Consider the following 23,388-nt stretch of genomic DNA (forward strand, 5'->3'; position numbering starts at 1 on the left):
TCCACCTGAAGTCACCATGCTGGCTGAGGAGGGAGGGGACTGAGGCTTCTTTGCCCTCAGAGCCTCAGAGGAGTCTCAAATCCTGCAAGGCCGTGACAAACGCCATCTTGTTCCTGCTCACTTGGCCTCCTTGAATGGGCCACACTTAATGCTTTTGTCTTTTTCTTGGAAAAAGGTGCCTCCCCACTAACTTCCCAGAAGTTCCCTACAATTTGGCTCTTGGAAAATGAGAGACGCCATTTCAAAAGGAGCAGAGGGATTCAGTGATGAGGGCTGAGCAACACAGACCTAAAGGAGGGATTGGAGAACAACGTCACATTTGCCTACAACCAGCCTGTCCTCCTGTTTTGTCACAAGGGGGTAGATTACTGCATTAGCTCCATTCTGCTAACCAATAAATGGGATTTACAGGAGGGAAAACGGTAAGAGAAAACAAATAAGAACAGGGCAAAAGAAAAAAAAAACAGTGCCTATCTGACAATTAAGTAGCATATTTCCATCAAGTTTATTATTATTATTATTATTGTCTCCCAACAAAATCCTAAACTAAATGAGGGTTGCAGTGGCAGTGCTGACTGCACGGTACTTCACACAGTGCTTAAACAACAGTCCCTCCATTGATAATTTATTGAGGGGGGATAAAAATCAACCTTAAATTCTTTATCCATTTATCCCCAGTATAGTTTTTAAAAGGTACTGTTGGGGGATGGTTTTGTGCACTGTGTATTCAGATGCTGATTTCTGTGCCCAGAGATCTGGTTGGAGTCTGGGCGTGGGCATTTTCATTATTATTGAAGAATATTGTATAAGCATTATCTCTAATTGGTTAATAAAGAGCTAAACAGCCAATACTTGGGCAGGAGAGGAGAGTTGAGGAAAGACTTCTGATCCCAGTTAGGGGGTCCCCAGTGGAGGCAAGAGAGAAGAAGTGGGTCACCAGGAAGAAGGTGTCCATGAGGAGTTGCTATGGGGAGTCACCAGGAGGACAAAGATGGAGCAGGAGCAGCCAGGGACAGACCAGAGGGCAGGAAACAGAGCATGTGCCTGGGAAATAGTCAGACCAGCACAGTCAGGTTAGAATAGATGAGTATCTATCTGCCCAGCTATAGTGCTTTGAAGCTTATGAATAAATGTAATAGGTCTCCCTGTCATTATCTGGGAGCTAGAGCAGGCAAAGAAAAATCCCCTACTTTTAGTTTTACATCTGGCGTCCAATGTGTTAAGCAAGTAATGCAAGAGTAGACAAAAACTCAAGCTTAGGACAAAAGACTCAGCTATTAGAAAGCCCAGGGTAGGAGGCAAGCCCTCTCCAGGAGCAAAGGCAGTTTCCTGGCCAGCTGGGAGCAGAAAGCGGCTCTTTTAGAAGCCCTGCCATGCAGCAAAGCTGGCTGTGGGGTAGGAGAGGTGCCTGCTCTGGAGAAGGTCAATCATCCTATGAGTGCAGGCCCAGGCTCCCTCGTGCTGCTGCATCAGCTGATCTAGGGAGTGGGTAGGGATTTCAAGGTGGGTATAGGTCACTGGTTGTAGGGCTAAGATGCCGAAATGTCTCATTCACATGAGGAGGCATTCCAGGAATCTCGGGTGTTTGCTGAATTGGTTCTTATCAAGAGAAGGGAAGTTTGATGCCCAGGGCAGAGAAGAGGAAGCCTCCCCAACCAAAGGGAGTCCTCCATTTTGCACTGAGCTGAGGGCTTCCCAGTCATAGTGGACTGTGACCTTAGCAGCAGGGGTTCCCGACATTACCTTTAAAAGTTTATATGTTTACAGAACAAAGTAGATACCAATGAAGTTAAAGTGCCCCTGACAATATTCACCTTTAAGAATGCTGAGAAGGCTGCTGAGACACCGAAACATATTTATTCCAGTATCCTGTTTGATTTAACCTCACAGATTGCTTCAATAACTGTTTCCTGAAAAATCTGTATCCAGAACCACTTTAAAACAGCTAACTGGATTGTCCAGCATCACAGACTGTTCCAGTGAGGACTTCAATTAAATCCTGCACTTTCCCACCACCTAAAGACTGGACAACAAGTGATACAGCTAGCTTTCTCAGGACTTGGTCATTATCCCAATTTTATTAGGGCCCCCAAAAGAACATTGACCTGAGACAGTAGAAAGCAGTTTTAAGAAAATGATGCCCTATTCCTAAGAGGTGGGTGGGTGGTGTTTGGTAGTTTGGTAGGTAATGGCTGTTTGTCATCATTAAAGGGGGGTTGATTGCAAATTGCTAATGGTCTTGGTCAGGGAGGAAACAAAATATAAGGTTAGACTCAAGGATCTCTGTTACATTAAATTTGTATCGTTTGGTCCACACAATATCTGACACAGGAAGACTGAAGCATACTTTTAGTCTGTCAGCTCTATGTTAGGCAGAAATCTAAACTGATACAAATCTACTTGTAAACTAAACAAACTACTCTAAACCTCATAACTTCCTTATACCTCCAAACACTTGCCACTGTGGTGATCCTAAGGCCATTTCTCTCCCGGTCCTCATCAACACTCTCTCACAACCATCAAACTTTCTCCTCCCCTCCAGGAAGTCCCGCCTTCCACTTCCTGTCCTTTTGCCCTGCTGATTGGCTAAACAGTGCTTTATTGGCGGTTGATACATTTACTCAGCATTTCTCCACAATTCCCTTTTTTAGTCTAATAAAAACAACTTTTATCTATACATTTATATCATTACACCAATAAACACTATATATTGTTTATAGTGTTATATTTATGTTATACTCAATGCTTTGCTGTCTTTAACCCCATCAGAGACTTGAGAAGGAATAAAATCAATTAGCTGAGTAAATAGGAAGTGCAGGTTAGCAGCTTCCAAAATGAAAAAAAAAATGACAGAGATACTTTGCTACCTGAACAGTCACGTGAAACTCTTTAGCATGTTGGAGCATCATCTTCAGCCTTCTGGACCACTTTATCTGACAGACATGTTTGTGAAGCAGAGACTATTGAGGACTTGCCTACCCTGTCTTGGCAGAGTTTGGCCATCAACTCCATCTGCATCCAAGTTTCAGGCAGAATAAAACAAGGACATTTATTGCCCAGTGGCTGGTTTGCCACATATGAAGCCATCCCCAGATCTCTCTCTTTTTCTTTCCTCTATCCTTCTTTCTCTCTTAACTAATATTAAAAATAAGTGGGGAGAAAGGATGAAAAGAAAAAGAGGCCATAATGGAATGACAGGATAAAAGAGTAGATTACTAAATCTTCTTTTAAACTAAAGAATAACTATTAGTCTCAAATATTTTTACATTGGCATAGATTATTATATATTTGATACAAGTTTCAGGTTATTTTATGGCAACATAATATATATTACATGTATAATTACATATAGTATATATGTATATATATTTTACTCTTAGTTGAGGTTGTACTTTTGTAACCCATTTAAACATGCAATGTGAAGTTCTAGTCCTTAAAAGCTGCTATTACAAATTATTAAGGATAATTTAAAAATGCAAGTTAGTAGTCAATCAAACTTATGGTCATGTTTAGTTACTAGTTTAGTTAATCATAGAAATAAGCTTTATTTAAATAAATAACATTTGCCTATTCAGATATACTATAGATAGATAGTTGGTCTTCGAAAACTTCAGAGATCTACAGAATATGGCATTTAAAGATGTTGTATTAATAAAAATTTATAAAAAGATCTTTTGACAGTGACACATGTCAGCACCTGGCAGCAACTCCAGCCTACTTCAAAGAAGATGATGGGCATCAAAGAACCTCCATATGGAGTCTGCTTCAAATGTGGCAAACCAGCCACTGGGCAAGAAGCTGCCCTTCTCTGACTGCAGACAGCATGCTGTCCAAGCCGTGGACAAGCGAGACACTCAGGGAATTGACTGAAGAACTTTGCCAAAACAAGGTGGACAACCCTTTATATCTTGCTTCTCAGAACAGTTGTGGGACTTTGCTGGGCAGGGGGCTGAGTCAGCTCCTCTCCAGAGAAGCCAGTTGACCTGTCAGTGGAAAGAGGCCGCACCTGCTCCTGTCTCCAGAAGAGCAACCATAAAACCCCATTTGGTGAAAAGGTGTGACTAACTTGGTTCTGTTCAATAAGACACTTCAAAGCAGCCTCTGAATTAACAAGAGGTCCCCCCCTCAGGTATCCTGGGGCCACCCCTTTTTACAACCCAGGGCTTTAAAAGACCAAGGTCTCAAGTGGAGAGCCTTTTTGTCCTTTTTCTCTGTTCTTTTGGCCCCAAGCCTTTTGTCCTTTCCTGAGTTCTCCCAGGCTTTTCTTTATCTCTCCTTTTATCAGCTTAGCTTGGGCTCTCACCTCTAAACTGAATGCATGAGACTTAGTGAGTGAATTAAAAGCTAGTTCTTTGTTTCTTGGCTATCTTACTTTGGCAAAGTGTGCTTGGATACCCTGTACTCTCTCAAGGCCTGGGCTTCCTTCCCCCACAGCAGCAGAAGATCCTCTCACAAAGAGCATAAGAACCTAGCTCCCCTCTACCTGAGAAAACATAGGCACCCACATTCACATACACCCCTGCCCCATTTGATTCTCAGCCCTCTGTGCAACTGCATCTTGGAACAAGCCTTCATCCAGCCTACTTCCCCAGAGCTTGGGGAAGTGGAGGCAGGTGTACCCGGCTAAATTCCCGGGGTTGGCAGACGGCTGAGGGAAAATGCTGTTAGGAGGCATAATTCAACAGTCTGTCATACACTGGGCTGGAAGGCTGAAAATGATGCCCCAACATTGTTGAGGAATATTGGGTGACTGTCCAGGCAGCCAGCTGTGTCTATCATTTCTGTAGTTTTGGAAGCTGCTTGCTCTGTGCTTCCTGCATACTCACGTAATATTTATTCCATCTCAAGTCTCTGGTGGGCTTGAAGACTAGACAGTTATAATCTCACAATTAAGGTTAAGTTGTTTAGAATTTTCTAAAAAATGTTTTAATGATATTTTTAGGTCCAAGTAGATTTTTTTTAGATTGATAAATGCAAGCTATGATATAAAATTACGTAAGTATAGAACTCTTAACTCACCAAGATAGGATAGATAGTAGAGCACTTTCTCCTAAGTTTCCAAATACAAATGGACTGGACATTGTAAATGTGATTTTTTTTTCCCTTTGAGACAGAGTTTCTCTGTGTAGCATTGGCTGTCCTGGAACTCCCTCTGTAGACCAGGCTGGCCTTGAACTCAGAGAGATCCATCTGCCTCTGCCTCCGAAGTGTTGGATTAAAGGCATGTACCACCACTGCCTGGCATGAATGTAATTCTTACATGATAGTTTCCATAATTGTTTCATAATTGTTGTTATTGTATATAGTTTATTATTGTAAGAGAGAGAGAGATTTTTATTGAACTAAAAGGGGGAGATGTTGCAGATTGGTCTTGTGCACTGTGTATTCAGATGATGATTTCTGTGCCTTGAGATCAGGTTGCAGTCCAGACCTTGCCAATGTCATGATTTTTGAAAAATCTCCTGTATCAATGTTGTGTAAAGAATGCTCCTACACTCCCAGTATACTCAGGTAATCAATGTTTTTCCTTCTCAAGTCTCTAATTGGGTTGAATACCAGATAGTTTAGTTCTACAATTAAGCTTAATTGTTTAGGAGCTAAGATGTTTTTAGGTCTAGATAGATATTTTAAGTTGATAATGGTGAGATATGATAGATATTGATTTACATTCAGAATTTCAGATGCACCAAGATAGGAAAGATATTTTTTTCAAGGCTGTCAAATACAAATAGCCAAAATTTTAAGAATGTAACTTTTATGTAATTCCTGATTGTGTCATGGTTCTTCTTGCTATAAGTAGTTTATTGTATATATGTATAATAATATAAATGTATATGTAAAAAATAAATAAAAAATGTTTAATTAAAAAAAGAAAAAAGAATGTTCCCCAATTATCACTAATTGGTTAATAAAGAAACTGATCAGCCAATAGCTGGGTAAGAGAGGACATGAGGCGGGACTTCCATTCTCAGTCAGAAGGAAGAAGGAGAGAGAGAGAAGGTGCCATGAAGAGTTCGCCATGAAGACAGGAAGATACGGAGAAGCAGAAGACCAAGGCAAGACTGGATAGCAAGTAACATGGGCCAGCATAATTGGGTTAGAATAGATGAATACATCTAGGGTTAGAATAGATGAGTATCTAGTGCTTAAAGCTTGCTGAATAAATCTAATAGGTCTCTGTGTCAACTGTTTGGGAGCTAGTGCAGGTATTAGAAAAGGCCCTTATTAATATACCTTATTAATATACCATAATTCAACAGGTGGCCATGAAGAAATCGCCATGAGAACAAAGATGGAGCAGGAGTGGCCAGGGCGAGACCAGATGGCAGGTGGCAGAGCTCATGGCTGGGAAACAGTCCAGACCAGAATAGACAGGTTAGAATAGGTGAGTATCTGCCCAGCTATAGTGCTTGAAGCTTATTCATAAATGTAACAGATTTATTTCCCTGTCATTATTCGGGAGCTAGAGCAGGCAGAGAAAAAAACATACATTTATTTTTACAAGACACTTGGGGGATATATACAATGAATGACAACTGCAGTGGCTGGACCTTGGCACTGGGCACTGGGCACCTGGAATCAGTGCTATCCACATGCTCCGTGGGGCCCTGCATGTGAACTTCCTCATGGCAGATCTGAAAGACTATAGGCCAGGGTGTTGTGCAGCACATGCTCAAAGATATACCCTGTACTCCACCTGAACTTTCTAAAATACAGGGAAGCATCGGGAAGATAAAAATGATGAAATTCCCTATTATCTATATGTTTATAATGTACCTGGTAAAATCCTGGAAGGGTGGGTGAGGACAGTGCTCCGGATGCACTGAGGAACAGCATGGGACGTGAGGCTTGTCTCGTGCACTTTCCATAGACCCCTCCCTTCATCAGACTCTTTCTGATTTCCTGTGTCCCACTTCATCTTCCTACTCACTCTCTCCATTTCCTTATAAACCACATGGCTTGCTCTTTGTTATTAATTATATAGAATTTTATACTTCTTCTTCTTGACCCATAATTTCTATGCCATATATACAGACTTCTTATGCAGGTAGTCTCTGGTCTTTTTTGTTTGTATCGGGACTGGTGATTGACAGAATAAAGATAAATACTTTTGTTGGCTCCTACTTTAATCCACCTTGAAGATGATAACAACAAACTTCCTTAAAGACATTTCTTTATAAACTATGCCAACTTCTGCTCTGAATTTGAAGCAATGGCCTAAAATGGTTAAAACTGCCAGTGTCTGTACAGACACAGTGGGTGCTTGTTTTATTGTTGACATTTAGCAAGATCCATTCAGATGAATGTAAATTGCATGGTGCCGGGAAATTGTACCCAGTTTCTAATTAAGAGGTTTCACTGTGAAATTTTCTTATGCTGAAGCTAAGCCCTTTGAAAAATAAATAAATAAAGCCATAGGAAGAGAACACCTAGCCTCAAAGATGTTTCCCTAGACCATGCCCAAACTACGGGAATGACATGCTGCTGAAAAGATGCCCTCTGAGCCCCAAAGACTGGGAACATGTGACAGGCTTCCGGGACTAAAAAGCCTTTTACAATGCCAAGTGCAGAGAACTGTACACAACAAAAAGCAATCAGCACATCCCAGGGTCATTTCCAAACCCTGAATCCCATTCTGAAGGAGTATGGGATGAAGTCAGAGGCTGGGATTGGGCTCACGCAGCATCCGCTTGCGACGGGTCACATCCCTTTTTCCTCATCTGCCACACGAGGCTTATCATTTGCCTCAAGGTGAGAATCACAGAGGACAGTATGTGTAAAGAATATAAACCATAAAGTGAGCACCCAAGTGCCTTGTGGTATCTGTAGGGGCCAGCTACTGTTGCCCTCATCAGTTCCAGATGTCTTCCTGAAGAGCCTCATGCCAAGGCCCACTACATGGCAAAAAGTCATGATTATTACTTGGGACCAAAATCCAAACAAGACAGCAATGGGTCAGTACTTTGCAAGTGTATGATCACAGATGAAGCTGGTCGTGCAAGCAGTGAAACAGGTGTCCACTGCAGCCACTCTCCAGGACATCCCAACCCAGGGCATAGTTGGGCATCCCAAATGAATGCTCCCAGTTCAGCCTCCCTTTTGTAAACTGACCTCAAAGCTAACCAGCCCATTCTTACCTGGGGGTGCACCTCTTGTATGGATTTCTTCTGTCTCCTGGTTTGTGTCATTGCCTCTGTCCTGTGCTCGGTACTGTATACATGTCTCCCAGTTTCACACAGCCCTTTGAACTAAGTGTGACCTCCGAGCTTCTAGGAAACCTAGACCATGAAAGCACACACCTAAACAATCACTGGTGTACTCAGTACCTAGCAAGTCATTCTTAACTAGTCCTAAGTGGTGTGCTCAGTACCTAGCAAGTAGTTCTTAACTAGTCCTACGTGGCTCCTAGTGCTACTCGGCAGCAACTGCAACCACCTAAACAACTCGAGGATTTTCCTTCAGAGTGTGTGTTTAATTTCAACAGCCTCTGCACATCTCTAAATCTAATTACCAGGGATCTGGAAAAAGAAGACAACAATTGTGCATGGGCCTTTGGGGGTCTGGCTGGGTTAGCAGAAGCTCCAAGCCAGTTTGCTGGGAAAATTAGTTCAAGTCAAACCTAGACATGTCAAAGTGCCGGCACCTCTGGGAAAGGACGGTGGCACCCTGGAGATCCCTCTGCTATGAGCAGCTGTCACCCTTGCCTCCACTAATGAAATCTTCCAAATAGTTAAGAAAAATACTTGCTTGATGTCTTAGACCAAACAAAAAAACTCAGAAGGATACACCAAGTAGATTTAAAAATTTTTTTAAAAGATTCAGGTCCTCAAAATACCTGGAAAACTAGCTGGAGCCAGATGACTAAATTTAGAAATTTAATCAAGTAAGAGTAATCTAGATGAATCCAGAATCAATGTGCTAATTTGTATTCCTAGTTTTTAAAACATAACAAATATATTATTAGTAAATAAAGGGGAAACCCCTTGTGGGCTAACCCTTCCAACAGAGACAATAGGTATAAACAAATATTAGTAAATTATAAAAAGAGATACATAGAGACAGTAGAATAGTTAGTTTGCACGGAAGTAAAATGAACCATGCACCATTTTTTATTAAAAAAAAAACATTTTCCTTAAGGAGAATTCTTTAAATATTTAAATAATATTAATTATCAATTTTTCCTTTGTATTTTCCAAAGAGTTTGGGCAATTATTTCAAACAAGGGTAAAGGGAGGAGAAGAAGAACAACAGATAGATACAGAAAGAGAAAACAAATATGTGGGGTGAGATGTCTAAGGAGAGAACACGAATTTACTGAGCTTCCCATAAAGGTTTTCTTTTCAGGAGAAGGGTAACACCCATAAGAAAAACCGTGTCCTTCAGGACTACCAGCCCGGGGCCAGACCTAGTCTCTGAGGAATAAGGGAATGGACTAGCGCAGGCAACACCGCCCTCGTGGCTGTCCTCCGGCTCCAGCGGTGACAGGACAGAAGATGGGACCTCAAGCACGTTGAGGTAATTGGGGAGTAGGGAGCCCCGAGGCCTCTGACCCGTCAGGGAAGCTCACCATGGGAAGACTGAGCCGGGACTCCCTCACCTTTTCACCAGTGCCTCCCAAAGGGCAGCATTTCACCCAGGTGCTCACCTGCTCTACATCTTTATTCAGGCATTAGAAGAAAAGATGATAGAAAGAAAGGAATTTGTCACCTTGTTTCCCCAAATTGGAACATCCTTAACTTCCCAAGCTGTTCGCACCTTGCTCTGCTTCCTTTCTGTTTCCGCTGCTCTCTCCGCTCTCTCCCTCTGTCCCTCCCCCTTCCTCCAGCAGCTCCATCTGCGTTCTCCTCTGCTGTCCTGAGAGGCAGGCCGCCCTAATGCTTTATCTATTCAGTGAGGAGCGGTGGCCTGGTTTCTGACCAGCATCTATGCCAACAGGTCTGCTACCTGTCGCTGTACACTGTGCCTTCGGGCACACGCTCTCCAATCCTGAGGCCCTGGAGCCGCCTTGTCTCTATTCAGCCCCAGTCTGGCCTAGCAGCCTCTCGGGATGGGGAGTCCATAGCTTTTCGACAGGAACCAGCTCAAAGTCAAGCCTCCCTGTCTGCACTAAAGCCGCTCACCTTGCCCAGGCTCCTGGGGCTCTTGATAAGCACCGTGACTCTAGCTAGAACATGCTGGACCAGGAGATAAAGGCGTCCTCTTTCTTCCTCACCCCAGCCTATCTGCCCAGTTAAATTAGACAGTGTTTTAGGTCAAAGGAGAAAGTCAGACTCCCTGGATGCCCTCCTTTCTAATGTTCTACTCAGCTTCTTCATTTAATAAACTTCAAAACTGGAGCTGGAGAGATGGCTCAGTGGTTAAGAGTCCTGGCTGCTCTTCCGAAGCATCTGGGTTCAATTTCCAGCACCCATATGGTAATTTATGGCTATCTATGATTCCAGTTCCCGGAGATCTGACACCCTCACGCTGACAGACATATGTGGAGGCAGAACGCCAAGGTACATAGGGATAAATAAGTAAACAGATAAACTTTACATTTTTAATTGTTAAATTAACAATGAGTTAATTTATGACTGGCTTTGTGACATTTTCCTCCAGTGTTCCATTGTGCTTTGTTCTTATCAACCCCTCATTACCTCTCTTAGCCATCATCCTGCTGGTCCCCTTCCTCCCCTTAAATAGCCTCACTCCTGCTTTAGTGTCTTTAGTGTCCCATATATTTGTAAATCTACATTCCACATATGAGAGACAATACAAACACACACACACACACACACACACACACACACACACACACACACAGAGCAGGACTACAAAGGCTTTGGTGAGGTGGGTCTCTGCAGCCTCTGTCTCCCAGAATACCACTCTCCACTGCGGGCATTAGCTCCAGAAGCGCTCTGCTGTCTGCACTTCTCTGGCATGGCATCCTCTTCATGCCTCTGCCCTGCAGCTGCCATCCTGTCTGCCTGGGATTCAGATGCTCTTTAACTCTTACTAGCTGCTACATCCTTAGTATGGGCAACAAGGTCTCCCGGATGACCCTCCATGACCACACTCTTCTCTCTGGCTCTCAGGCCTGTCCGTGTAAGTTGCGCAGTTGTTCCTAAGGGGGAATATCCCATCATGCCTCTTTTCACGGCAAAACAGAGAGAACATGAGTCAGCTGCTTTTCTGGAGCAAGAATCAGCAAACTTTCCCTGCAAATGGCCAAATAGGAAATATCTTGGGTTTTGTGGGTTACTCAGTCTCAGTCACACTTAGCTCTTGTAGAACCAAAGAACCATAGCAAGTTTATCTCTGTGGTCTAGCAAAAACTTGTTATAAAAACAGATGGTAGGAGTGCCCTGGCCAGCCGTCTTCTAGAGACTGAGTCTGAGCTCGGACTAAAATAGACACAAGAATGTCAGAAACCAAACTCAGCCTTTGCTCTCAAAGCACCCCCGTCTGGTCACAAAGCTGTCATGGGTTGGAGCTATAAGACATTGCTTTGGAGCCAGGTCTTATGGCACAGGCCTGTAATCTGAGATCTGGAGACTAAGGCTAGAGAATCCAAAAACTATATAAGCTATCATGGATTACATGGTGAGTTCAAGGCCTGTCTGGGCAACTTAGTGATATCCTGCCTCAAAAAATTGAAAAAAGTGTTGGGGATATAGGTCAGTGATATAGCACTTGCTTAGCATGCATGAGGACCTGGGTTTGACCCCTAACCCCAGAAAGATAGATAGATGGTAGATAGATAGATAAATAGATAGATAGATAGATAGATAGATAGATAGACAGATAGATATGAATGATAGATGATGATCATACATACATACATATATACATATGACATAGATAATTGATAGATGAATGTATAGATGATAGATAGATGAATGATAGATAAGAGATGATAGACAGATAGACAGATAGATAGACAGATAGATAAACAGAAAAAATTGGAATTCCATAGCAGGTGGTCAGTGACCAGTTGTATAGCTGAACTGCATGGCACAGTGGAATGGGGCTCTGAGGTTGATCTCTGCACCAAGCTCTTCCCCCCTAACTTCCCCTCATAGGAAATTAAATCTTAATTAGATGTTCGGGTCCCCAACTTCCCACAGATAGAAAACTTTTCCTTCTAAAAGGAACAGCTATCCCAAGACATCATGATAGGCCCTCCAAAATGTACCCCATCCTTAGATAAAAACAGCATTGTTAGAAGGTAACCTAAATAAGTAAATAAATAAATAACCTACCATTTTTGCACTTTGTAGGCTGCAAACTTCAACAAAAGCAGTGAAGACTTTCTGGTGTTCCCAAGTAATATTAGAGAAGTTATGAGCTATGCTCTAACCTAAACCTTTTTATATTAATGATATAATAATTAGAAAGTGAATAGGAAAAAAGAAACGCAAAAGAGGGGTGATTATAAAGCTGAGAGCCTCCTGAGGGCAGGAATTGTTCTTTACCTGTGTGGACACAGAACACCTTCTATGCACAAGGAATGTTTATTTGATAAATGAATAGATAGGATGCTAAAGACCCAGACATCCAGTTAGCCAAAGCACACACATTCTCCAAACCCCTTAAAACATGGTTTCAAATCCACAGAATCCATGGGGAAGTTGGGAACTTCATCTGTGTATAGCAAATGGACAAAGGCATTCTTTCCCCAGTAGACTCACCATCTTGAGTATTGGGACTCAGGATTTGGGTGCGGAGCTCCTCCAGGCTAATTCCCAGGCATCTGCAGATCTCCTCCCGGCTGTAGGGTTCAGCGTGAAGGGCATCCTCTGTGACCAACAGCATTTCTTCCAGACTAATCCCTAGTTTCCTTTGCACTTCCTCTAGCCGCAAGATTTTATCCCATTGCAAGCCTTTGTGTTTAGCAAGGACCTGAAAGCTCAAACCAAGATAGAGGTTAAGTTTTACTTCAGAATTTTGTCCTGTTTTAATAAGTCACATTCAGTTTGGGTTTTTTTTTCCATTCAAACTATCCAAGTCCCCCACTATTGTTTGGAAATGCATTATTGTGGGCTCAGATGTTTGGAATTAAATATGCCTGTATGACAGTCACTTAAAACACATACATATTGCAAATGCATGCTGGATATGTGTGTACATACTCAATTCCTCCCCCTTTGGGGACTGACAGAACCTTTCACTGGGGTTGCCTAAGACCATTGGAAAAGGCATTATAATTCATAACGGTAACAAAATTACAGTTATGAAACATCAGCAAAAATAATTGTATGCTTGGCGGTCACTACAACATGAGGAACTGTAATAAAAGGTCGGAGCCCTAGGAAGGCTTAGAACCGCTGCCTTAGTGCTATTCTTCAATATTTCTCATTCTTTGATCTCCATTCAGCCTATCTATACTTCATCCTTCCACGTGAAGTTTGGAGAAAATAATTCAAACCTTAGTCCTGAGATGTAGGCTGCAGTCCTGACTCTATGACAGCACCTCCTGCTTATCATGTCTTAAACATAGCTCATGCATTTAAGTGTCTGAGTATGTAGAGCCACATTCCAGCTTTTTAATAAAAACCTCATGAGTGACCTTATGACAAGTCCCTTCATTTGGTCCCTGGTGGTACTACATCTATGTGTTCTTCCACACTCAGGAAAACGTTTGGCTTCCAGTTACATCCTGAGGTAGCTCTATACTCTGATGAAAGGCCTGGAATAAACCAAACCTTTCTAATCATGTTCACCCATGGAGTCCTAATGCCTAATACACTTATTTCATTATCCCCAAATCACTGACAGCACCTCATAGCTAAGAAAATAATGAATGTTCTTCTTTCTCTGAGGTCTGAACAATTCCTTGTCTGGATGTGAAGACAGCAGGTGCAAAAAGAAAAAATCCAGGGAGTAAGTAGAATGTTAGTTGTCAATAAAATGTGTATCTGATTTTCTCTTCCATTATATTGATTTGCCTTCCTTTTTCCTTCTTTATTTAAAGAACTTCATTTATATAATATATTGTGATGTTTTCCCTCCCTAAACTCCTTCCAGATCCTTCCCACCTCCCTAGCCACTCAACTTCATGCTCTCTCTATAAAACAAAAACAAAATTATAAAAACCCAACAAAATGAAAATCAACAAACAAAAAAATCAATAAGAAAAAAGCAAAACAAAAACAAAAATTTTTTTAAAAGCCCACACAAAAGTTTTGTGTTGGCCAACTATTCCTGGTCATGGGGCCTGTTCTTGGATGTGGTTCGTAAGTGTGACTTCATTGGAGAAAGCTGTTCTCCCTTTGCCAGTGAGTATCAGCTGCAGATAGCTTCTTGGAGAGAGGGTGGGGGCCTGTGTCCACTACCTTTTTCAATGCTGGGACCCTGTCTTCCTTGCATCTGTGCAGGACTTGTGCATGCTTCCACGGCCTTTGTGAATTCATATGTTCATTTGTGCTGTTTCCTTTGAGTTATCCACCAGCTCTGGCTCTTACAATCTTTCTGCCTCCTCTTCCATATAGAACCCTGAGCCTTAAGGGGAGGGGTTTGATGAAGACATTAGGATAAGGTACCCCCAAAGTCTGCCATTCTCTCACATAGTGGGTGTACATGTCAATTTGCATCTACTGAAAAGAAGTTTCTTGCAGTTGTGGGCTGCAAGGGACTTGTTGAGTCACTGGCCAAAGGGGTACCATGGAACCTCCCCAAACATCATAGGCTATTGTCAACACTATTGCTTGCTCTCTACAGTTAAGCCTTGGCCATTTTGGCTGGAGTCAGAGAAAATCTCAAAGTAGATTGAATTTTCACTTCCCTAATGGTTAAGTACATTGAACATTTCTTTAAACGTGTCTCAGCCATTTATGTTTCATCTTTTGAGAACTCTGTGCTTAGTTCTGTACCCCCCCCCCACTTTTAATTGGGTTATTTGTTTTTTGGATGCTTTGGGTTTTATTCGTTCTGTTTTTCTTCCTTTCAGAGAAGATGCAGGACTTACCAAAAGATGGTTGTAAGTTTGGTTGGAATTGCTCACTTCTGAAAATGTTACTAGCTGAAGTTCTCAGACTTGTTAATCATCCTTTTTTTTTTTTTAAATCCTAGCTCATATACTTAAAAGGGATGATTTTAAAGGAGAACTGGGAACAGAAACAATACAATGTTTTTCTGTTCAGTTATTTCACAGAAACGGATATCATTTCCTTTCTTTTCAGTTTTTGTTCTCCTTTCCTCTATATTACTTTTATTGAATCTGCTCTTTAACAGTTCCATACACGTATAAAGGGCCCTCTGATCAGTGCGCTCCCGGCCTCTCTAATCGGCCTCCCACTCCTATTAAACCCCCCTTCTCCCTACAAGTCCCTCTCCCATAATCATGTCCTTGTTTTTTCTGGTTTTGTGTTTTGTTTTTGAGACTCAGAGTTTAACTAGGATCATCTGTGTGGCCATGGGTTGGGAACTATTCACTGGAGCCTAGGGGAAGCCTCAGTGGGTACACACCAGAAGACAATGACTGCCTCTTCCCCAGAAACCATCAGCATCCAGTAGTTCGGCCTGAAGGACAGGGGCCCTGTCAGTCCCTCCTAATCCATCTTTAACTGAGGAGAGGCCCAGTCTTGTATAAGACCACTGCAGGTGGCCATAGTTGCTATGAAGTTATGACTTCTTTGACTGTGCCATGCTTAGAAGACAGAATTTCTCAGCCTTTCCCCCCTTCCAGCGCCTACACTCTTTCTACCTCCTCTTCAGCAACAATCCCTAAGCCTTAGAAGTATCAGTATAAATGTCCAGTTTAGGGCTGAGTATTCAACTGTCACTTAGTCTCGGTACCTTAAAAACCATGAGGCTCTACACGCACCATCATTCATTGCAGAAAACCTTCTCTACTTATGGCTGGAAATAACACTTATCTATAATTCCTTCTAAGTAAATTTTTAGAAGGCAGTTTGGCACCATAGCAATCTAGCCAAACAGTAGTAGTAAGCTCACTCCTAGGGCCTGACTTCCTCGTCCATAGAGAAAGGTTTAGATACCAGGTATGAATTCCCCTTTGTAGAGCAGGCCTCAAATCCAACCAGAGAATGGTTGGTTACTCCCATAACAGTTGTTTCACAATTACACGGGTGGGTACATCTTTCCTGACAGGTTTAAAGCGTTCAGCACTGGGTTAGACTGTTGATGCCTGCCCGCCCACCCCCACTCCCATCCTCACCCCCCCACCCCCGTCCCCACCCAGTAGTCAATAGAGTAACTTCCAGGACTATGAAAGCTAGCAGGCAGAGAGGAAGCCTCAAAGTTCAGTTCCAGATGACTGGGGTTAATTAATAACAGAGGCGGGGGGGGGGGGGGGACAACATGAAGGTGGGAGAGAGGCAGGGTGGAGAGGTAGTGAATATATAAATAAATATATATATAAATATATATAAATGATCAAAGTACAGTGTATAAATGTATCAGATTTTCAAAGACTAAATTTTAAAATATTAACTAAAAAATTGAGAGATGACAGTGACACATACAATCAGCTAACTAGTAAGTAAAAAAGGTAGAAAACATTTGACAAGTGCATTCCTCTGAAAAAGAGAGGGGAGGGAGGAGGGAGGGAGAAAAGGAAGAGGGGAGGAAAAGGAAGAATGAAGAGGAAACAAAACAGTACTTCCCTCTGATGGTTCCCACCTCCTTCACCTGATCCAGCCGTGTAGTCCCAGGCACTTGGTAAAAACATCCTGCCCACTGATTTGTCCTGCAGCCCGTGGACTGCTTCCAAAGGGAGCCTCCGCATTGCTTTTTCCTGTAGGCCAGGGCACTAACAGGAAGAGGTGCAGTTCACCCCAGCCACCTCACAGTTTGCGTTTGCCCTGATGCCCACTGCACTTTCAGCCAATGGGTCAGCTGAGCCAAGACAGTGTGCCATTTCAGTGAAAGAATGAAATCTCCCACATGTTCACAACAACAGCTGTGTAACCCACGGGCTGCTGTGTTTCTGTGAGGGAACAAAGTAAGCAAAGCCACTTGCCTTAGAAATTTGGCTCAGGGATCAGAAAGACGACTTGCAGATGAGGACAGGGTGGGTGAGATGACTTTGCTCAGAGACAGACCCCAGTATAGGAGCGTGCTACTGCTGCCTTCATGGCTGGCACACCTCACACCAGGGAGGCAGGGGTATAAGGCAGGGCTGCTGCAGGCCACTTCCTCACAGCAGCTTCCCACTGAGAAGCTAAGAGAAAACGGTTCCTCATATTAACGCTTCCTTTCGCCACAGCGCACATGGAGGGTTCACATCAGATACCACTTCAGGGAGGCTCCTGCCTGAGCAGGCAGCCATGCTTTGTGCACAGTGATGGAAAAGGTAGGATGAACAATTAGAAACTTACACTAGTTAGGTTTCTCTCTAAGGCGGCCTTGAGGCAAGACTACGAGGAACGGAATTTATGAGGCAGGTGAGCCTAAGTCTCAAAAGAGAAGTATAAAGTGACATAGGAGGCCACCAGGAGGGGCACTGACATGGACAGGTAAAATGAAGCCTTCTGGCCTTTAAAGACAGGTATGTATAAACCTCAGCTGTATCTCAGCTAAAAGCAAGACAAATGGGCATTTACCACTAATTCACAATCATCACTCATTGGGCTGCTCTCAAGGTATGACCTTACTAATACTTACAGGCTGTCCTCATTGCAAACTGAATTACTAAGCTGTCTTCTACAATAAAAAAAGCACTCTCGCTGACAACAGCCAGGGATCTACAGAAGGGCGTGGCACTGCAAGGACATGGACCCAGCTTCAGGACGTGGCTGTCGGAATCCGCCTCTACTTACTACCCTTCGTAGTACTAAGCACCCAGGCCCTCACCAGGCAAGCACCATGGCCAAAACCAACTTGAGGAAGAAAGGACTTATTTCAGCTTATGGTTTATAGCCCATCATTGAGGAAAGCAAAAACAGGGGCTCAAGACCGGAACCTGGAGGCAGGAACTGAAGGAGAGACATGGAGGAAGCTGGCTTTCCACGGCTTGCTCAGTCTGCTTTCTTATACAGCCCAGTGCCCCCTGCCTAGGAATCATAGCACCTCAGTTGGCTGAGCCCTTCCACATCAGTCATTAAGCTAAAGACCTCAGAAAGTGCCCACAGACCAATTTTATGGAGACAGTTTCTTAACTGGAGTTCCTTTTTTCAGGGTGACACCAGTTTGTGTCAAGTTGACAGAAAAAAAACTTACCCACCCACATGGGGTCTAATAGTCACTCCAGTCCCAGGAGATCTGACACGTCTTCCTGTCTCTGTGGGCACCAGGCATGCATATGGTACACAGATACACATGCATGCATATGGTACATAGATACACATGCAGGCATGAAGACCATGCACATAAAATAGAAATTTTAACTTAATAAAAAAATTTTAATTAAAAATAAATAAATAAATAAATTTAAACAGGGGATAGAGAGATGCTCAGAGGTTAAGAGCACTGGCTGCTCTTCCAGAGGTCCTGAGTTCAATTCCCAGCAACCATATGGTGGCTCACAACCATCTATAATAAGATCTGGTGCCTTCTTCTGGTGTGCAGTTGTACATGCAAACACAAAATTCTATACATAATAAATAAATCTTTTAAAAAATGTTTAAATAGTAGAACTATCATGCAATCCAGCCACCACTTTTGATCATAACCCAAAGGGCTCTAACTCAATATACTATAGCGATACTTGCACATCCATGTTTACTACAGTACTAGTCACAATGACAAAGAAATGGGCCAAGCCAAGATGTCCATCAGTAAATAAATAGAGAAGAAAATATAGCACATATATGTAACGGGATGTTCTTCAAAATAAAGACAAATGAAATCACAGCATTTATAAGGAAAAAGATGGAACTAGAGAACATTGTGTTAAACAAAAAAGTAAGACACAGAAAAACAAATGTATGTTTTCTCTTGTATGTAAATATATATATATATATATATATATAGAGAGAGAGAGAGAGAGAGAGAGAGAGAGAGAGATTTAAATGTGTGTGTGTGCACGTGCACCTGTTGAAAACCAGAAAGGGACATGAGAGGAGAAGAAAAAATATCTTATGGGGTGTACTTGGATATGTGTGACATGAAAGCAGAAGGGAGGACTGTGTGAGGCAGGAGGAAAGGGACCAGCAATATGAGGCAGAAAGAATGGGGAGTGGAGAGAAGAAATAAAGGAAAGCAGGAAGGAATGAACGAACAAAGGAAAAGCCTGCCAAAAAGAAAAATTAAAAACCAATCATAGAAAGCCTTCTACCCAACCTTTTTCTCTTCTTTCTTTCTTTCTTTCTTCCTTTCTTCCTTCCTTCCTTTCTTTCTTTCTTCCTTTCTTTCTTTTTTTCTGTTACTTTGATTTTCTTTTGAGGCAGGTTATTACTCTGTAGCCCTGGCTACCCCCTGGCTCATCCCCCAAGGACTGGGAAGAGAAGTATTTACCACCACACCTGACTGTGTCTCTCCCTTTGTATCCCACCTCTCTGACGCTCTACCATCCAGCTTGCCTCAATTAAAGGATGTGTTTCCACTACCAATGAAATAGTTCTTCAAAGCCCCTGCTTCAGCAACAATAGCTTCCCTACTGCTGGCAAGGCCAGTGCAGCACTGAGGGCTCAGCCACTTCCCAGTTCCATTGCCCAGGCCACCCCTCACTCCTCTGCCTCTTCCCTGATGCTTGAATGCCCTGTATTCTGACAGAGCATGCTCTACTGAAAACACAGGATGAGTGAGACTGACCACAGTCTTGAGTATCTGGGTTTTCTGCTCAAAGTCAAGGAAATTGTCAGAGCCCTCAAAACACTGTGCCAACTTCACTGCACATTTTACCACTAGTCAAGGAGACAGTTCCGTTCTGACCACAAAGTGACAGGAGCTGAGGAACACGGGTAAGCGATGGCCCCCAGCCAGACAGGCCTTCCAAAGAATCACTGCACATTTTTCTTGAAGTGTCATGAAAGCTCTCCACTTCACGGCTTCCCATATTGGCGCAATGAGCTGAGGAGATGCAGAAAAGCAATGCTAGCCCTCCCCCCCCAAGACTTCCCATTACACTGGCTACTGGCGTCACATATTTTTTCCCTCAATATAACAGACATACAATAATTCTGGAAAAGTTTAAGCCATGAAATATTTGTAAAATATGAAAGATTTTGTGCCCACTAAAGATTCCTGGTCACTTTGTTAATTTAAGAACATAAAACTATGCTTCACTTAAAAGTATCATTTACGCAAGCAATAGTTATAAATCTCTATTGAGTTTGCCTTGAATGTTTTTAATTTTAGTTCAAATGCTCTACAAGACTCTAACTTTTAATGAATACTAAATCAATTAGTTTTTTGAAAGATGATGGCGAGAATCAGAGGGAGAAAAACCCAGAGTAGAAGGCGCTGTCAATATTAAAGCAACATGAATAAAAATCACCTTCATGAGACTACTGGACTTCCCTGTAATAACTAGGTATGAAAGAAACTCAGATTCACAAGCTGAGGCATAGGGAAAGTGTGTGCTAGCGCTTGCAGCTCTGATCTGGGGATTTCTTTCTAATGTGTCATTTTGAAAACTTTGCTGGTTAGCCATTCTCCATTGATGCTCAAAACAAAATGATGTTTTGCATCCTGTTCATGTTAAATAAGCATCTTTGCCATTTTTACCTGACAGTCTACTTCTCTATTCAATGAAGCCATTTCCAAATACAAATGAAATTCATTCATGTGCTGCCAGCAACGGAAGAATGAATCCGTACTGTAAGGCAGGTATGTTTAACAGACAGCTTATGTTCCTAAGCAAAAACAGCACCACAGCGGCCTCCCTGAGCATGGCCTCAATGGCTGGCTTATCTTACCCCCTCTTTTCCAGATGTTTAGACTTAGATTCTAATATTCACCAAAAAAAATGAGTTAGAATATATTTTCCACTGTGATGAAGTCTTTCGGCTTTCTTTTTTCCAATGTAAAAGAAAAGAAAAGAAAATTCTTGCAGTATTTGAAATGGACTTTTTTGTTCTGATTTGATTTAGTTTATAATATCTAATACAATGTAAATGCTATATAAGTAAAATATTGAAGAATAATGACAAAAATATGCACCTGCAGTTCAGAAGTGCTCACTTCTACTCTCTGTTCCAGCCCCCAGCCCTGACCCACTACTCCCCTCTGCCTCCAGTGTTCCCCTCCTCTCAAATCTAAGTGTTCTGTTGCCCTCACACCCTCTTCCTTAACACTTCTTCCTGTCTTGCTGTTCTCTTTCTAGCACCCTTGTTGGGATAGTCTCTTCTGCAGTGTGTAAAGGCTGCCTTTGTATTATTCAAATGCTGATTTCTGTACCAGGAGAGAGCTGAGAACAGGCCATTCTGGTATTGTTATTTTTGTAAAGCATCACCTGTCTCAGCGTTTTGTAAACACATCTCCATCACCTTTTGATTGGTTTAATAAAGAGCTGAACAGCCTATAGCAAAGCAGGAGAGGATGAGCAGGACATCCAGCAGAGACAGGAAGTGGGGGAAAGAATCAGTAGCAGGGATTTGCCAGCTGGATCCTGGAGGAAGGAACAGGTGCTGGTACTGAGGAGAGGTAACGAGCCACACCACACGCCACAGAATGCAGAGTAGTAAAATGGGTTGACATAAGTTATAAGAGCTAGTTGGGAACAAGCCTAATCTAAGGCCAAGCATTCACGTTAACAAGAAGTCTCGCTGGGTACACTTGTGAAATCCCAGCACTCGGGGAGGCAGACGCAGGCAGATCACTGTTAGTTTGAGGCCAGCCTGGTCCACAAAGCGAGTCCAAGACAATCAAGACTACACAGAGAAACCTTGTCTCAAAAAACAAAAACAAACAAAAGTCTCAGTGTCATTACTTGGGCCACTAGCAAACTGAGACAATGCAGCATTTGGCATCCAATAAGCTGGCATGTAATCCAAGCTTTGCACTAGATTTAGGCGTTAGGCCAAAAGTCAGGTGGAAAGTGACACCCGTGACTGCAGTAGCACACAGGAAGCAAATGCCCAGAACTCACACTGGCCCCAGGGAGCCATGAAGAAGCCAGGAGGAGCCAGCTGCTATCATCACTCAGTAGCCTGAGGAGCCTCTTCCTGGAACCAGTACAATGTGCTTAAAACTGGCAAGTTCTCAGAGAAAGAGTTTAGAGATAAATATTGTTTGAAAGTAGTATAAGAAAAATAAATAGAGCCAGTATGGTGGTGCGTGCCTGTAATTCCAGCACTCAGGGAGGCAGAGGCAGGCTGATCTCTGTGAATTCAAAGCCAGCCTGGTCTACAAAGCAAGTCCAGGACAGCCAACAGCTACACAGTGAAACCCTGTCCCCCCCAAAACAAACAAACAAACAAACAAACAAACCAAACAAACAATAGAAATAAAATAAATAAATAAATAAATAGAAATGTTTTTATATGTGCTTAGGCGCTTAAGAAAGGAAAGAAAATCAGTATATACCATCATAGAAAGAAATATTAAATTTAAATAATAAGGTGGAAGTCTCTGAAGGAAGGAGAGAATTATAGATTAAAAATAAAATATTTTCTGTGTTAAAAAATGGAGAATACAATGGCAGGAGCACTTGAACCCCATATAATTTTGTTTCAACTATCAGCATAGAAATTATATGTTCAATAATGACTGCAATTTTATATATCTTCTTTAAGAAAGATCAGAATAAAGCAGACTTAGAAAAGGAGAAGGGGAGAAATGGAATGCTAGGTTACAAGTGATAGAACAGAAACGAAAGGATTCTTTAAATCAGAATAAATAATTTTCAGAAGAATCCAATCTAAAGCCTATGATGTCACCTTATGATGAGATTATGGGGTGGCATCCCATAGAGCTCTAGACTTAAAAAGAGTTTTTAAAAGCATTGTCTTGTGGTATGCATTTACCAAACGTGAAACAGATACTTAGTAACTAGGCCATGCAAAAGTGTGTAATTCCAAAAGATTGGAGACATCTGATGTCAGCCATCTTAGAACCTGGCCCTCAACTACAATGGCTAACATGGTGGAAAGATGAGGTTTCAGTTATGGAGCAACAAAATCAGACTAGAGGAATTAATACTGTAAAGGATCAGTTGCTAGGTGAAAAAAATCAATACTCTGAATTAAGAGGATAGATTATCTCTAATAATACTATTTTAGATCAATGTTGTATAGTAGTTTTAAATGCTTGGGACAAGGTTGAACAACAGGGAAAATGATCTGGATCATTTGCAATGATAACCCGGGGTCCAGAAAAATCTTTTACTGACTACTTACAAAGATTAACTTCAGCTTTAAATACACCAATATGATATCCAAATACTAGATAAACTTTAATGGAATCTTTAGCTTTTGAGAATATTAATACTGAACACAATGCTATTAGACCTTTAAGGGTTAGGTCTGTACCTATTGATGAATGGACTAAAACTACTGTGGATAT

The 23,388-nt window shown here is 42.1% G+C and overlaps 1 protein-coding gene across 3 annotated transcripts in view; it reads right to left on the reverse strand.

Annotated features, from left to right (window-relative positions):
• The window catches only part of GALK2 (galactokinase 2), a 135,212-nt gene that overhangs the window by 26,538 nt on the left and 85,286 nt on the right, over window positions 1-23,388 (reverse strand). For all 3 annotated transcript variants that reach the window (XM_084775509.1, XM_084775510.1, XM_084775508.1), the window contains exon 8: window positions 12,672-12,882. In XM_084775509.1, coding sequence (XP_084631635.1) covers window positions 12,672-12,882 — 211 coding nt within the window. The remainder of the gene's footprint in view (window positions 1-12,671; window positions 12,883-23,388) is intronic.

The sequence above is a fragment of the Acomys minous genome (genome assembly GCF_964271855.1).
Source record: "Acomys minous genome assembly, chromosome: 3".
NCBI classification, from domain to species: Eukaryota; Metazoa; Chordata; class Mammalia; order Rodentia; family Muridae; genus Acomys; species Acomys minous.